The 17,737-nt window shown below is 34.4% G+C and overlaps 1 protein-coding gene across 19 annotated transcripts in view; it reads right to left on the bottom strand.

Annotated features, from left to right (window-relative positions):
- The window catches only part of VPS13B (vacuolar protein sorting 13 homolog B), a 916,166-nt gene that overhangs the window by 372,807 nt on the left and 525,622 nt on the right, over positions 1-17,737 (bottom strand). For 15 of the 19 annotated variants that reach the window (XR_008509424.2, XM_054519206.2, XM_054519204.2 and 12 more), the window contains 3 exons: positions 13,204-13,345; positions 9,587-9,995; positions 87-198 (listed from right to left, as the gene is read on the bottom strand). Coding sequence is in view for 18 of the 19 variants with exons in the window: in XM_054519206.2 (XP_054375181.2) it covers positions 87-198; positions 9,587-9,995; positions 13,204-13,345 (663 nt within the window). In the remaining variant the exon portion in view is untranslated. Of the gene's footprint in view, positions 1-86; positions 199-9,586; positions 9,996-13,203; positions 13,346-13,912; positions 13,980-17,737 lie in introns of those variants that run through there. The other 4 variants (XM_054519208.2, XM_024250968.3, XM_063726434.1 and 1 more) reach the window with 2 other exon arrangements.

The following is a 17,737-nucleotide window of genomic DNA, read 5'->3' as shown; positions in this document are numbered from 1 at the left end:
AGGCCACACTAAGTAAGTTATTGATCACTATACGTCTTTGCAGGATGAAAATTGTTGCAAGATTGGACATAAGAAAATAAACTTACTGGTAAATATCTTTCCTAAGGACAGATCTGCCAAGGGGATTGTCAGCCTGGGGAGCCATGGCAACAGAGCCAATCTTCAAAACCACGGTGTCTTCTTTTGCTGCCCGATTAACTGTAACAAAAGAGGGAGATTCATGAATACACTGTGGATCTGTACATAACTTTATGCATAAGGAGAAATCTTTGAGGGAATGGAATAGAGACACATTAAGATAAGACCAATAAATAAGAAAAAGTAAAATGAAAAAAAATCATGTTTAAAATAAAAATCTTTGATGCTTTTCTTAACTCTGTTAATACCCATTAAGTGGTTTCCTGTTAAAATACACAATTAAAATAGCAAAGAAAAGAAAAACAACTCCACTCCCAACATTAAAAATTATGATATTAAATATATATAAGTAATATTGAAGCCAAATGTTTATCTAACTTCACAATCTGCATATTTCTCCTAAATGATTTTCAGCTTTGGGTTCTTAATACTTCATTGTTGTCTACAAATATATTGAAGGATATTACAAAGTCATTTGAAAGATATCTCAAAGCCATTTAAATTTACATGCTAAATAATAATTAAATACAACACACACACACACACACACACACACACACATCACATAAAATATATCACTTTAAGCTCCAAAATGTCAGAAAATTCAAAAGAAATATGATGGCTGCAATGATGAAGATGGAAAACACCAACTATTCAATATGGGAGAACATATCAACCTGTTATTCTAGATACTTTTTAATTTTAATAACTTCTACTGTAAAATTGCTTTAGAAATCGGAACCCCAGACCCCTTTAAAAGTTCTACCTCCTAATGACGTCTAAAACTATGATAAATAATCCCAGAAAACAAAAAAAGGTAAAAGGATGTATCAGTTCTAATTCTCTTCTTTGTACTAAATAAAATGATATTTGACTGTATGCTCTCATTTAGGGCTGAAGTTCAGCACTTTTTCCACAAGTCAACAGCGAATTCAATGTCTTTTCTAAGGACTATTTGGGATGAAAGGGGAAATTAACGGCCCCATTCATTACATTTACATTTTTTTATTATACTTTAAGTTCTAGGGTACATGTGCACAATGTGCAGGTTAGTTACATATGTATACATGTGCCATGTTGGTGTGCTGCACCCATTAACTTGTCATTTATATTAGGTATATCTCCTAATGCTATCCCTCCCCACTCCCCCCACCCCACAACAGGCCCCGGTGTGTGATGTTCCCCTTCCTGTGTCCAAGTGTTCTCATTGTTCAATTCCCACCTATGAGTGAGAACATGCGGTGTTTGGTTTTTTGTCCTTGCAATAATTTGCTGAGAATGATGGTTTCCAGCTTCATCCATGTCCCTACAAAGGACATGAACTCATCCTTTTTTATGGCTGCATAGTATTCCATGGGGTACATGTGCCACATTTTCTTAATCCAGTCTATCATTGATGGATATTTGGGTTGGTTCCAAGTCTTTGCTATTGTGAATAGTGCCACAATAAACATATGTGTACATGTGTCTTTATAGCACCATGATTTATAATCCTTTGGGTACATCCCCAGTAATGGGATGGCTGGGCCAAATGGTATTTCTAGTTCTAGATCCCTGAGGAATCGCCACACTGTCTTCCACAATGGTTGAACTAGTTTACAGTCCCACCAACAGTGTAAAAGTGTTCCTATGTCTCCACATCCTCTCCAGCACCTGTTGTTTCCTGACTTTTTAATGATCACAATTCTAACTGGTGTGAGATGGTATCTCATTGTGGGTTTGATTTGCATTTCTCTGATGGCCAGTGATGAAGAACTCAAACAAATTTACAAGAAAAAAACAACCCCATCAAAAAGTGGGCGAAGGATATGAACAGACACTTCTCAAAAGAAGACATTTATGCAGCCAACAGATACATGAAAAAAATACATTTACATTTTACTCTCTATTCTCCAACAGATGATTCTACTACAGTAGCTGTATAAACCCTGTTTAAAATATGTTAACAATATACAACTTTCTAGGTCTTGAAGTAAACCTATATTAAAACTTATAATTTCTCTCAAGGAACCACCATCTGCCAAAAATAGAACAGAAAATGACTGGCTGCAAGACCTAAGAAATACCCTGAACAGAACCTGCCTACAAAGGCATACAATCCGTATTTCCCAAACTGTGGTGCCCAAAGAATGCAAAAGCTATGAGATTATTTCCAGCTGTATTTCCAGTATATTATTTCAGTGTATTGTTTTCAGTATATTCAGTATATTTCAGTATATTTTCACATACTTGGTATGGTCTGATTCAGATTAGTCCAAGGAAAGAAAGTCAGAATTAAGAAAATCAGAAAAACATAAGAAGAATAAGATATTCAGTGAGAGAAATAAGGAACCAGAATAAGATAACCATGAAGGGAGGAGGGAAAGGCAAAATAGTAGGAAGGTGAGAGAAGGGACAGCAAAAGGAGAAAAAAAGAGATGAACTATCATAACAAATATTAGCATACAGATGTCACAGTAAAGACAGTATTTTTACATCCACAGCAAAAGATCAAATAGAAAACTACTTATCATGCAGCTGCACTATTTTCAAATGACTTAGAGGTTTGGTTTGATTATAGGTCCTTATAATATGAACATTGTTTACATTTTACAGATCTTGCATTTTATGCCAAGCTTATCAAATAGTCCCATGTGGGTAAAACCTCTGATTAAGCAGCAGGCATCAATTAAATAGTAAGCCTGGAGAATAGACCATACCACAAAGGTGCAATTAGTATATTTGCTAACTGTTCTTCCAGGCTACAGATACTACTCACCATATGAAAGTCTGAAATGTAATAGAAACATTGCAGTAAATGAGGTACATATGGAGGAGAAATGACGTACTTGGTGTTACCTACAAAGCCAGATCCAAGAACAGAATTCTGTTTCTGTTAGGGCCAAAAGTGTTCTCAGTAGATTATACTGACTATGAAGTTATAATAAAAAAAATGAGCACTTAATGCAGATCATTCATAAACTAGATTAAAATAATTAATTTTATTATAGAAAGTATTCAACTTATCAAAATATATCACTGAGATGTAAGAAAAAATAATAAAAATACATATTTATACATGAAAGTGCCTTGAGTCATTTCTTCAGTTACTTTATTGCTGCAAAAAAAATCAGCTTCTCTTTTTTGGCTTAGTTCACCTGTATTTAATAGTTGGACCATATGAGGAAATGTTCCTTCTAGAAATATTTTCAACATGAAAATGAATGCCTTCCTTCCTTGCTTTAACTCTATTTTTTAAAATTGAGCCTCATGAGGAACTACTCATTCTAGACATGCTAGATTTTTAAAAGTCGTCTATTGTGAAATAAAAAAATTAAGCTGGAAGTCAAACACTAGTAGATTTAGAATCCTAATAGTAACTGCACATAACGTAAACAATATCCAGGTTGAAAAGCAGACTTTCAATATCATTTTTCTAAATAAAATATTAGAATGTTCAATTTTTTTATCATTAACTGAAATTTAGATATGATTAAAGAGTCTTACATTAATGTAGCATATATTATAAGCCTGAAAGATTTCATCTTTTCTTGGGGCAAGAGAGTGTGTATATGTGTGTGTACAGATGCATGAATGTACATCTGTGTATGGCGTAGAAAAGGCTATAAACAACTCTGAAATCAGGAGTTTGTATCAGTAACCAACAGCTTGAATAAAGACCAGAATTTTCATGCAACTGTCAGATAATATAAGAATGTTGCTTACAACAAACTTTTCTTAATTCCAACCTGAATAAAAGTGTTTTGGAGACTTCAACTTTCCTTTAAGATTCTCAATATAAACTCAATTTAGTAAACATCTGAGGTCTCAAGAGTATTTGAAATTGCCACTGTGTAATGTTATGCTTTTATAAAGCCAAAACTGTTGTGACAGCTTTCAACAAAAGTTTTTAATCAGTTATTGCCATACTGGCAGTTGAAGACAAAAGTTTCAATACATATATAACCAATGACCATTATGCATATTAATAGAAAGTTTAGTTGCATTTCGTTTACCACTCATCTTTGACACAGATTACTTACTCTGTGACAAGCACAGATTGCTCTGTGATATTTTTATAATAAAGTTTCTGCTGAAAAGTATGATGTAGCAAGATTTAGTTATTCTTTCACACTCATTAAAACAACTTATATATACTATTTTTTTTTTTTTTTTTTTTTGAGACACGGTCTCCTCCTGTCACCCAGGCTGGAGTGTGGTGGTGTGATCACATCTCACTGAAGCCCTGACCTCCTGGACTCAATTAATTCTCCCACCTCAGCCTCCTGAGTAGCTGGGACTACAGGCCCAGGCCACCATGCCCAGGTAATTTTTGTATTTTTCGTAGGATGGGGTTTCGCCATGTAGCCCAAGCTAGCCTCAAACTCCTGGGCTCAAGCTATATGCCTGCTTTGGCCTCCCAAAGTGCTGGTATTACAGGCATGAGCCACCATGCCTGGTCTACATTTTTAATTTAATTAATCTGATAATCATCTTATTCAAACTTTCTTGTAAAGGCTTTCTAGAATAAAATGAATAGTATACTCTTGACTCCAACTTACTAGAGTCATTAATGATAGTTATTTCTAATGAAATTGCTCCTTCAATCATGATTTCCATAGTCCACATTATAGCTTTTTAACATGTATTAAATGGACACATCCAATCTCCCATATAAAATATAATGTAAGAATTATCTATACTTTAAAATGGTGAATTTGTTATATGAATTTTACCTCAATAAAATTTTTTTCTCTGACCTTTTCATGGGTGAATTATGATTATTTAAATTAAGAGTAGCAAAGAAGAAAGATAAAGTATTAAAAAAACTAACATAATGTGTCAAAATCTGAAACTTTGGCATGCATTTTTGTATTTGTATTCTTAGCTTAGGCACACAGTCTGGCTATTTATAACACCTCAGATAGAGATGCAGGTACAATTATAAGTAAAGATACAGATATATGCACAGATACAGAGATGCAAAGGCAGAACACAAAAAAGTAAAGATATGAGCAATACATATGACAGAAAAAAGGATTAATACACAAAAAATGTATCAATTAATAAGAAAAGATAAGCAACTCCTTAAAAAGTAGCGTACTTTTCACTAATGAGACCTACAAAAGGCTAAAAATAAACTTCTGTTAGGGTAAGAGTAAGAAATAGCAGCCGTTTAGGAAGGCAATTTGACATCTCTTACTATTTTAAAGGTATGGAATCCTTTGACCTAGCAATCCTTTTGTTGGTAATTTATTCTACAGATACATACATCCAGGCCACAAAAAAAAAAAAAAAAACCACTAAAAAGTTGTTTGTTGCTAAAAATATGCATATTTGCAAAGGATTACACTTAACTTTAAAGTCTACAGAAAAACAAAAGAAATTATGTTTTCCAAAGACAACTATAACAACCTTCCCCCATCTCATATACTCTTATTCAAGGTGACCTTAGGAAGTACCTAGGCACCTGAATTCTGAAATTATATGTTAAAAACCCACTACAGCCACCACCTAAAAAAGAAAAAGCAGCAGCAGCAGTAGCAGAAGAAGAAGAAGAAGAAGAAGAGGAGGAGGAGGAGGAAGCGGAAGCAGCAGCAGCAGCAGCAGCAGCTTTAAAAATAAGATGGCAGAAGTCTGGAAATATTTCTGCAATTACAATTAGTTGAGGGATTTTCCTAGTTGAAGCAACTCAATGGGAAACAATAAAACTGTGTGATATGTAGTATTAATGTTTATAACACAATAAGCCCAAAACAAAAACATATAAACAAACTAAAAAAGCCCCACAGAAAATAAAGTTGTTCTTTTTATTTCCTCCTCTTTCTTAAATAGCCTGATTTGTAATCTTTTTGTCACAAATATATCAGTGAAACATAACTTGTTTCAATAAATCTTTGGTAAGTATCACAGAAAATAAAGCTAGAGTTAAACAATGAACTTCAGACCTCTGCCTCACCACAGAGCTGCTCAGGTGCTCGGCACACAGGTGCTGCTATGCTAAGCGTGAGCTCCCTTTGCTCTTCTTGTTGACTGAACTATGCCTGCACATTGGCATTGTTCAGAAAATACCACAAATCATGCTCTAATCCACAAGGGCTTCCAAGAAGTTTGGTGGTTCCTCAAAAACAGAATTCCAAACAGAATTACCATGGTACCTAAAAATTCCACTCTTAGGTGTACACCCCAAAAGAACTGAAAACAGGGCCTCTAACAGAAACTTCCATGCCAGTGTTCATAGCAGCATTACTCACATTAAACCATAAAAGGGTGGAAATGACCCAAATGCCCAACAGATTAATTAATAAACAAAATGTGGTATATCCATACAAAACAATATCATTCAGCTATAGCAAGGAATGAAGTTCTGATACATGCAGCAACTTGGATGAGCCTTGAAAACATTATGCTAAGTAAAGTAAGCCAGACACAAAAGGATAAACATTGTATGATTCCACTTACATGATATTTCTAGAGTAGGAAAATTCATAGAGACAGAAAATAGATTAGAGGTTACCAGAAGATGAGGGTAGCTATTACTTAACGGCTACAGAGCTTTTGTTTGGGGTGACAAATACATTTGGAAATAGTGGTGATGGTTTCACACCATTATGAATGTAATTATTGCCACTGAATTATATACTTAAAATGATTAAAGTAGAAAATTTGTTATATATATTTTACCACAATAAAAAAGAGAAAAAACAAGGTTACCAAATTAACAATGAAAACTATTTACATTTATAGGCAAATTTTGCCTTAGAAGGAAACATTTATCACTATAAATAAGACCCATCCAGTGAAGAACACCTAAGGGCTATCATGAACACTGACATGGATGGCGAAAACAAGTCAGTCATGTAGGTTTCTCTCAGATATTGCCACAAAAATTTGAGTCAAAGAAGCTCTGCAATGAAGATCTAATTGCAATGAAAAAGCAATTTATTGTGAAAATATTTCCTCACTAACAAATACCAAAGACTTTCAGAAGCTTTCAGGACATCAGAAAGATAAGATATTTTAAGACAAACGAGCAAATTTTGAATACAGATAAAATGCCCACATTAAGGAGCTGCTATGTCTGACTCAGAAAGATTTACCAGTGTATACATTATTAGATACCCATTTTAAAAGTCTCAGCCTGGCTGCCAAAGATGCAGAAAAAAACAACACACTGATATTATATCATATTCTTGCTCAAGTTTTAAAACTTAATAAATAGGCAATGAATCATACACATTTGGTTTGTCTTCTAAAATTTAAATTTGTTACTGAAATTGATATTTTGTGGTGTGAAATGGGTTTTCAAGAAGGAAACCCTAAATTAAAACAGTGTAGGGAATAATATGGGATAAATGACTAAATTTAGTGTCCATTATATAGTTATTATTCAGACACGATTACATCATAAAATTTGAGAATCATTTATAGTCAACATTTCTTTATTAGTAAAAAAGTCTACCAATTAGATAAGTTGCTTTACTTCCTTTTCTGTCTCTATAGCCTCTCACTATTTCCTCAGCTTTTTTCATAGAGATTCTCCCTGTATTTTTCTATACCTCATCCCACTCTCTCACCTCTAATATCACATTTTTTCTTATGTTTCAATGAAATTTTGGCCTTCCCAACTGTTTGCATTAAACTGAAAATAATTTTACAATTAAGGAATGGGGAACATAAAACAAACCCTTCAAGAAATATTCAGGAAATCATAAATGCCTACTAACATATTTTAAATGAAATACAGGAACTCACTTAAGTTAGAAAAATGAATGTTTTATAACAATCAGAGAGGTATTTGTGGAAAACAATATCCTTGTATAAAAACTATACCTAGAATTTGTTATATTATATAGTATAAAACTTTATTCTTATTTTTATCTAGATATAAAACTTCTGTAATTTTATTTTAATAAAATAGTTACAGATACTGCAACATTATGGTTTTTTGGTTTTTTTTTTCCCCCTTGAGATGGAGTCTTGCTCTGTCGCCCAGGGTGGAGTGCAATGGCACTATCTTGTCTCACTGCAACCTACACCTCCTGGGTTCAAGCAATTATCCCACCTCAGCCTCCCAAGTAGCTGGGATTACAGGCACATGCCACCATGCCTGGCTAATTTTTTGTATTTTTAGTAGAGACGGGGTTTCACCATGTTGGCCAGGCTGGTCTCGAACTCCTGACCTCATGATCTGCCCGCCTCGGCCTCCCAAAGTGTTGGGATTACAGGCGTGAGCCACCGTGCCCAACCAATGGTCTTTATTAAATGTAATGAACTACCCCAAATTCTTCTCCCAAAACACTGATAAATTTTGTGTAATAAAGACAATCTACTTTTGTTTCCATGGTGTTTTCCTCCCATTCTCAGTTGTAATGCCAAAAACAGTCTGATAATCTCCCCAATCTTTTATGTCTGTGTCTCTTCCAAGGTTGTGGAAAAATGCTATTATAACTGAAACTACAGTCCTCAGGGAATTATCTGTATAAAAATGTAGATTTCTGTTTTCTAACCTATGTAACCTTAATGTAAATTACATTCTCTAAAATTTCATTAGGTGCTCCTATATAATAAGGAAAAAGCATAAAGGTCATTACCTTTGCAATGAATATACTGCTTCTTACTTTTCTGGTTAGCGAGTTGTTTATCACTTGTAATTGGTAAATAAAGACTAACTCTTTATTCTTAACCATTCATATGTTTCTACAAACTATCTGAACAGATGAAAGCAATTGTATACCACTGTCAGAATATAGGATATTCAGAGAATAGTAATTTCACATCTCAAAGTAATTAATTTTAAGATAGCTTCTAAGAAAAGTTAGACATAAAAAGTAGAAACTGGGTTGTATTAAGAATCTGTTACGTATAATACATTGAATTTAGTTCTAGACACCTTGGTAATTAAGCACTATAAGCTTCGTATACAAATATTTTATTACAAAAATTATATGCCAAGAAGCTGGGGCTACAGGTGTGCACCACCATGTTGGGCTAATATCTTATTTTTGTACAGATGGGGTCTCACTATGTTGCCCAGGCTGGTCTGAAACTCCTGGGCTCGAGTGATCCTCCTATCTTGGCTTCCCAAAGTGTTAGTTTACAGGTGTGAGCCACTGTGCCTGACCTTGTTTTTAAACAAAATTTTAGTTCTCTTAGATATATAGAACACAACATTTGAGTTTAGTAAAACAATTGACATAAAGCATATATATGCTTTACTGGCAAAAGCCCTGAAGAAAAAAATTCCTCATATTTCTTATCCTACTAACGAAGTCAGATACTTACACAGTATTCTGATGTATTTCCTAATGATTTATAGAATATCTATATTTCCTCTCTATAAAATATACCAAACCACAAAGCACAACCAACTGCTCATATTTTTTAAAAGAAACAAAAAAAACCAGAAAACTAAGGTCTCTAGAAGAAAATTATTTAAAATCAGACAAAAAAAATCAGAAGACAATACCTTCAACAGTTGGCTGCATTTCTTCTGTTTTTGGAATAAAAATTCTGATTACACTTGTGTTGACATAAATCAAAGGTAAATTGCGGGATGTCAGCGTATGGGTCCTCATGGGCTGACCAGGAGATTTTCTTTTCTCTTTTTGGGTCTTTGGTAGTTTTGCTTGAAATATACTTGCAATGGCATTAAGTAAAGGAAAATAAAGAACAATATCAAAAGCTTGTGCTGAAAGAAGAATTTCATGAAGAAAATGAGGAGAACCATCCATTAGGCCTTCAGATAACTTATGAAAACTTCTTCGCTCATTTCTTGATGTTAACTTGTGGCGGACATTTTTTGTCACAGCTTTTGTGTATGTCAGAGAGAGGAATCCATGCTGCTGATGAGTGCCATCTAGAAGTTTTGTAGTTGTCTGTTGCAAAAAAAAGGAAATCACAATACACAGTTCATTAAAAACATTTTTAAAAAAATTGGAAAGAAGAAAATGACCTCAGTGAGTATTTTTACCTCTTGGTCTTACCCTACACTTCTTAATAAACACATGACTGATCAATTCTGCATATGTTGGCAAAAAGCTTCTAAGATGGTTAGAATGACTGAACTAAATATGGGAATCCTGAGTTCCAGTTCTAGATCTTGAGGGAGGTTATTAATCTTTTTGTGGCTATTTCTGTGACTTCTGCATTTCCTGTAACATTAAGAATTTGAGGCTGGGGTAGCTCATGCCTGTAATCCCAACACTTTGGGAGGCTAAGGTGGGCAGATAACTTGAGGCCAGGAGTTCGAGACCAGCCTGGCCAACATGGTGAAATCCCATCTCTACTAAAAATACAAAAAATTAGCCAGATGTGGTGGCGTGGTAGTACATGCCTATAATCCCAGTTGCTTGGGAGGCTGAGGCACAAGAACCGCTTCAACCCGGGAGGCAGAGGCTGCAGTGAGCCGAGATTGAGCCATTGCACTCCAGCCTGGGCAACAAAGTGAGGCTCTGTCTCAAACAAAAAAACATAGGTTGGAAAAGACTATCTTGATTTTATCTTTTCATTTCGTGATAATTTTTCATTATGAGTACTAAGAGGCTGTCATAAAAAGCATCACAGGTCACAGAAGGGTTGTTTACTCAGGTGAAATTGAAATAACCACATTATATATTTTTATTTGAGACCAAATCTGAATAGGCCAGATGATTACCTTCACTAGACAGGATATAACATTTGTGAAAATGGAGTTTTTCCTTCAATAATTTGGCTAATTTATACAAAGACAGAGCCTACAAAAGAAGCCTCATTGATACCATGCTTTGATAACTGAACTAAATAAACAGTTACTGCAAACTTAAACAGTAATGTGATGCAACAATATAACATTTGTCTTTCAGAACTTGCCTATTATCAATAGCTAACACATTGTTTATAAAATCTAGTTATCACTATCTTGTAAATCATAATCTTTTGGTATACTACTATATTAGTACACATATAACATTTAACTGAGAGTAAAAAAATTATCATAACTTCAATATTTTTGGTAAAACTATCTCAATTAGCTCTCCTATTCAAATTGAACACTATAAACAAGTTATAGTAAAACAGCATGCTTTTAAAAGAGTAAAGTAAAATGTATACTTTTGTATTCCTCAACGTACAAAAAGAATATCACTTGAAAAAAATCTTCCTCAACCAATTAATAGACATAAAATATTGTTTTGGAAATTGCTCAGCATAGAATTAGAGGAGAACTGTTATATTCCACATTCTCTGCCCCTCTTTCCAACACCTGAACAAGTTAGTAGGGTCCAAAGAGGAGATTTTTAAGAGGAGAAGTGAAATGGAACAAAGCAAAAAGAAGAAAATATATTCACATAAACAGAAAAAAAAGAGAAATAGGAAAGCAGTAATGAGTCTGAGCTATATTATCTCATCACTTCTACATTTCTTTTGCTTCTATTTTCTTCCTCTCATTTTGTTGCCTATCACCCACTGACGTGGTGAGAGGAAAAAATATGCAATTCAGTTATCACTGCTAATTTTGCTTTTAATTTAGACTTTATAATGAAGGAAGATAAGAAAATAAATTATCTTTGTATTTTTTAATTGACCATTAAAAAAACCCTGGAAAGTAAGCATTAAATGGTTGTGCAATATAATCATCTTTCCCCATAATAGCCTGCTCTCAAAGCATTTTTCACTGTTCCCAACATTTTCACTGTTTCTCTTCTGATTCCTCTTCTTTTTTATTTCTGCACTCAAAAACAAAAAGATGTATAGTAAAGCAAGAAAAGTGCTACCAGTTTTATTAGCATGTTGCTGGACAATGAGCAATAGTAGCTGGAGAAGGATTGTTAAGGTGTACCCCCAGTGGAAGAGGCCACAGTGACCACAGTGATGTTGTCTGTTCTACGTGTCTCAACTGGGGAGAGGGTTACTACTGACCACTAATCTAAAAAAATCTAACTCATAATAAATCTTTATTAATAGCAACATTTGAATCCTGGAAAGAGTATAAAAGGTATTTCAATGTATAAATGTTTTAATTTGGAAAAATATTTTAAACATGTGGAATGTAAGCATACTTGAAAGGTAAGCTACATGAAGAAAGGGTGTTGTTGTTTTTTTTTTTAACTGCTGCATCCCTAACTCCCTTAACACAAGGCAAAAAGTGAATACTAGTTGAGGTAATATAAATATCACTTTTCATACCGTAATAATACTTTATACTATTTAAAATAAAATGTTAAAAAACACTAAGTAAAGAAACTTTTTAAATGGCATTTAATTTATAAATTTAGAAAAAATTTCTGAAGAATATTAATGATAAATTTAGGGTTTCTTTATGAATATTTGTTAAAATTATTAAGAATGTTTTTCATAGACACCAATGAACATTCCAAGAGAGGAAAATAAATCTAAACACTTCCTCTAACACAAAAGTCACATTTTTTTCCTGCATTAAAGATTAGAGACTATTGCTAGTAAAAGCTCAAAATAAAATCAGAACATATCACTTGCTATGCAAATACACTATTAAAAATTAAATTTAAGAACAAAGTTAACTTTAAGAATATCAGTTAAAAGAATTAGCTTAAGAACATATCCAGATATGTTGTACCATTAAAAAAGGCAAGGTTCTAAACTTCTAAAAGTCACTGATATAGCCTTGTATTCATCTACCTAATCAATGACAGAAATGCAATCTTGTTCAGATTCAAGAAGGTACCACACAAGTTACTTTGATTTAGTTGTAAGAAAACAATGGCATAATAATAGATAAAAAAATTTTAAAAAGCAATCTTATTAAGAATCCTAAGAGGAATGACAAAAGCAGTATCGGTCAACTCTTGATCATTCAATACATGCACAATTTAAAAAAATATAATGAATGTTCTACTTTGATTTCCTTATATTGATGGTAAAATTAGTCTGTACTCATGCAAGTGACCCAGAAACAGGTTATAGTGGAAAAGCAGTTTTATGATTTTAAATTACATTATACTTCATTTATAAAGTTTATGACATGGAGGAAAACACAAATCAAGAGTTCACTCTATGAATCATTCAATTCTTTCTCTGGGTTTCCTGTTAATGGGAGTTGTGTAGCATAATTTAAAAGTAATTTCTTACAGAAGGAAAGAAGCCAGAGCAATTACTGAAAGGGTCCTGCTTGCTGATGGGTCGAACCAACAAGGTGCGTCTGTTCAGCTTGTCAGTACAGGAAAGGAAGACACCTCCACATTGCCCCAAAGACCAACACTCTTCCCCAAGGCTTGAGGTGATGGACAGGAGCAAAGAAGGTGAAAAGACAAAAAGCAATAAAAGCCATAAGCAAAAAAAAATCTGGATAGTTTTAAATTCTCCTCAAGTTCACATAAATTTAGGTTTGAGCAACTGCTAGGTATGGCCTCTGCCTGGACCATCTTCTGCAAAAGCAATGTTAATGAAAGTAAACAAAAAATAATTGCTTTTAGTATAAAATTACTACTTCTAGTCTATGGTAAAGAACAATCCAGCATGAACTCACATAAGAATTGGGAAACAATTCTAAAAAGTCAACACAATAGTACATTAAAGATAAAGTATATTAACAAAAGCAAGCCTACCTTTGCCTTTTTGATAAATTTACTTAATTGTTATAACAGGAAGATGGTTACAAAACAAGAGCAGTTTCAAAGAATAAATAGCTTTAAATTTATATGTAATTTTGAAGAAACAGGCTAATAAGAATTTATTCTGAACTCAAATTCTTGTAACCATTAGTCCTATTTTATGAAATAACAAAGATAAACAGTTTAAAGTATATTTTCAAAAATCATAGTAACTAAATGGGTCTCACCACAGATTTTTCTTTGCATTGTAGAAATACTCCTTCAAAATGTCCTGACTGCCAACCTTCCCCTGGCCTGGAAAACATAAGTTCACCTTATCTGTTCTCTTCAATTTTTCTGAGTTAAGAAATTGAACATACATAACTATTTCAAATAAGTCTAAAGTTCACAACACTGCACTGAACTAAAACATAAATCTGACAATGCAATCAATAGAACAATTTACATTAGCATCACACTGTGATAGTTCTGCATAAGAACATTTGTCTTCATGGTAAATTATATATTTATTTGGCTGATTATTTACTTCCATCTCCTCCATAAGAGTAACATCTATGTCTATTTTTCTTTTTTAAAGATGGAGCCTTGCTCTGTTGCCCAGGCTGGAGTGCAATGGCACAATCATAGCTCACTGTAACCTTGAACTCCTGGGCTCAAGCAATCCACCCACCTCAGCCTCCCCAGCAGCTGGAACTACAGGCATACACCACCATGCCCAGCTACTTTTTGTGTGTATGTGGTGATGGGGTCTTGCCATCTTGTCCCAGCTGGTCTCAAACTCCTGGGCTCAAGCAATCCCCCTGCCTTGGCCTCCCAAAGTGCTGGGATCACAGGTGTAAGCCACCATGCCAGGCTATTTTTCTTAAACACTACATCCCCAGTACTCATTTAGCATAGCACTTGGTGCATACCACATACATAAGAAACATATGTTTTTAATAAATTAATAAATTATCTGAATATTTATAATTTATATAAATTTAGTGGTACAGTCAGGGATAAAGTACAACATAATACGTAATATTCATGACATTAAAAATTACTTCAGCTAAAATATTGTATTATCACTTGCAAAGATCATTTTGATACAGACACATACCATTTCAAAGGAACTAAAGAGTTGAACATTCTATTATCAAAAGCCAATTAATAATTCACTGTTTAATATGACAAAAATAATTATCATATCCATATACATAATAATCATCTGTGAGATGAGAAAGAGTCATCAAAGTGCTTAGGAAATGAGCTATTGCTCCATCTCAGTGCATGATTATATTGGTATAGAGAATGGATGGGAAGTATACAGCAAAAACCAGAGCCGTCAACCGTGTTGCAGGCATCTTAGCAAATATAAAACATAGAAAATAAATTATGTAAGATTATTAGTAAAAGTAGCTTATTTCATTTAATATGGCAATGTATATATTTATGAACAGATTTGTCATCTTATAAAACAAAATTTTATTATACTCCATACATGAACAAATACTAAGTAAAATTAATCAATGCATCTGTTAAGAACCCTCTTTGAGAATAAGTACAGGCATACCTCGGTTTTATGGGCTTTGCTTTATTGCATAGTGCAGATGTTATGTTTTACCCAAATTGAAGGTCTGTGGCAGCCTTACATTGAGTAAGTCCATCAGCACTATTTTTTCCAACAATATATGCTGACTTCCAGTCTCTGTGTCACATGTTGGTAATTCTTATAATATTTCAAACTTTTTCATTATTATTATATCTGTTATGGTGATCTGTGATCAGTGATTTTTGACATTATCATAATTATTTCAGGACATCATGAACAGTGCCCAAATAAGACACAAACTTAATTGATCAATGCTGTGTGTTTTCTGATTGCTCCACTGACCCCACTATTTCCCATCTTTCTCCCTCACCCCAGGTCTTCCTATTCCCTGAAACCTAACAATATTGAAATGAAGCCAATTAATAACCCTACAATGGCCCCTAAGTGTTCCAGTGAAAGAAGAGTTGCAAATCTCTCACTTTAAATAAAAATCTAAAAATGATTAAGCTTAGTGAGGAAGGCATGTCAAAAGCTGAGATAGGCAGAAAACAAAGCTTCTTGTGCCAAGTTGTGAATGCAAAGGAAGGTTCTTGAAGAAAATTAAAAGTGCTACTCCAGAGAACTTGCAAATGATAAGAAAGTGAAACAGCCTTATTGCTGACAGGCAGAAAGTCTGAGTGGTCTGGGTAGAGGATCAAACCAGACATACCATTCTGTTAAATCCAGAGCAAGACCCTAACTCTCTTCAATTCTATAAATTGAGAGAAGGAAGAAAGCTGCAGAAGTTAAGTTTGAAGCTAGTAGAAGTTAGTTCAGGAGGCTTAAGGAAAGAAGCCATCTCTATAACATTAATGTGCAACATGAAGCAACAAGTGCTGATTGATAAGTGGCAGCAAGTCATACAAAAGATGTAGCTCAGTTCACTGATGAAGGTGGCTACACTAATAGATTTTCAGTGTAGACAAAACAGCCTTCTCTTGGAAGAAGATGCCATCTAAGACTGATAGCTAGAGAGGAGAAGTCAATGCCTGGGTTTAAAGCTTCAAAGGACAGGCTGACTCTCTTGTTAGAGGTGAATGCAGCTGGTGAAGTTGAAGATAAGGCTCATTTACCATTCTGAAAATCCCGGGACCCCTAAGAATTATGTTAAATCTACTCTTCTCCTGTGCTCTATACATGGGAACAACTAAGCTTGGATGATAGCAAATCTGTTTACAGCATGGTCTCCTGAATATTTTAAGCCCTTTGTTGAGAATGACTGCTTGTTTAGAAAAAAAAATCCTTTGAAAATATTACTGCTCATTGACAATGCACCTGTGGGTCACCGAAGAGTTCTAATGGAGATATACAAGGAGATGAATGTTGTCTTCACGCCTGCTAACATCCATTCTTCAGCTTATGGATCAAGCAGTAATTCTGTCTTTCAAGACTTATTACTTAAGAAATACATTCTGTAAGGCTACAGTGTGTTAGTCCATTTTGCATTGCTATAAAGGAATACCTGAGACTGGGTAATTTATAAAGGAAAGAGGTTTATTTGGCTTATTGTTCTGCAGGCTGTACAAGCATGGCACTATCATCTACTTGGCTTCTGGTGAGGCCTCAGGAAGCTTTTACTCATGGAAGAAGGCAAAGCAGAACAGGTGTGTCACATGGTAAGAGAGTAAGCAAGAGAGTAAGCAAGAGAGAGCAGGGAGATGCTATGCTCTTTTTAAATAACCAGCTCTTGCATGAACTAAGAAATCGAGAGCTTCACTTGTTACCGTGGGGAGGCACCAAGCCATTCATGAGAGATCCTCCCCTATGACCCAAATATCTCCCACTAGGCCCAACCTCCAACACTGGGGACCATATTTCCACATGAGATTTGGAAGGGACATATATCCAAACTGTATCAGATAGTGATTCTTCCGAAGGTTCTAGGCAAAGTAAATGGAAGCACCTTCTGTAAAAGATTCATCACTGTAGACACCATTAAGAACATTCATGATTCATGGGAGGAGGTAAAAATATCAACATTAACAGATGTTTGTAAGAAGTTGATTCCAGCCCTCATGAGTGACTTTGAGGGTTTCAAGACCTCACTGGAGGAAGTAATGGTAGATGTGGTGAAAACAATGTGAGACCAAGAATTAGGAGTGGAGCCTAAAGATGGGGCTGAATTGCTATAATCTCATGATGAAACTTGAATGGATGAGGAGTTGCTTCTTATGAATGAGCAAAGAAAGTGGTTTCTGGAGATGGAAACTACTCCTGGGGAAGATGCTGGGAACATTGTTGAAATGACAACAAAGGATTCAGAATATTCCATAATCTCATTTTTTACAGCAGCAGCAAAGTTTGAGAGGACTGACTCTAATTTTGAAAGAAGTTCTGTTGTGGGTAAAATGCCACTAAACAGCATCACATGCTACAGAGAAATCTTTTATAAAGAAAGATTCAATCCATGTGGCAAACGACATCATTGACTTATTTTAAAAAATTGACACAGCTACCCTAACCTTCAGCAACCACCACCCCG

The sequence above is a fragment of the Pongo abelii genome, chromosome 7 (genome assembly GCF_028885655.2).
Source record: "Pongo abelii isolate AG06213 chromosome 7, NHGRI_mPonAbe1-v2.0_pri, whole genome shotgun sequence".
NCBI classification, from domain to species: Eukaryota; Metazoa; Chordata; class Mammalia; order Primates; family Hominidae; genus Pongo; species Pongo abelii.
This window is presented reverse-complemented; position numbering and strand designations above follow the sequence as displayed.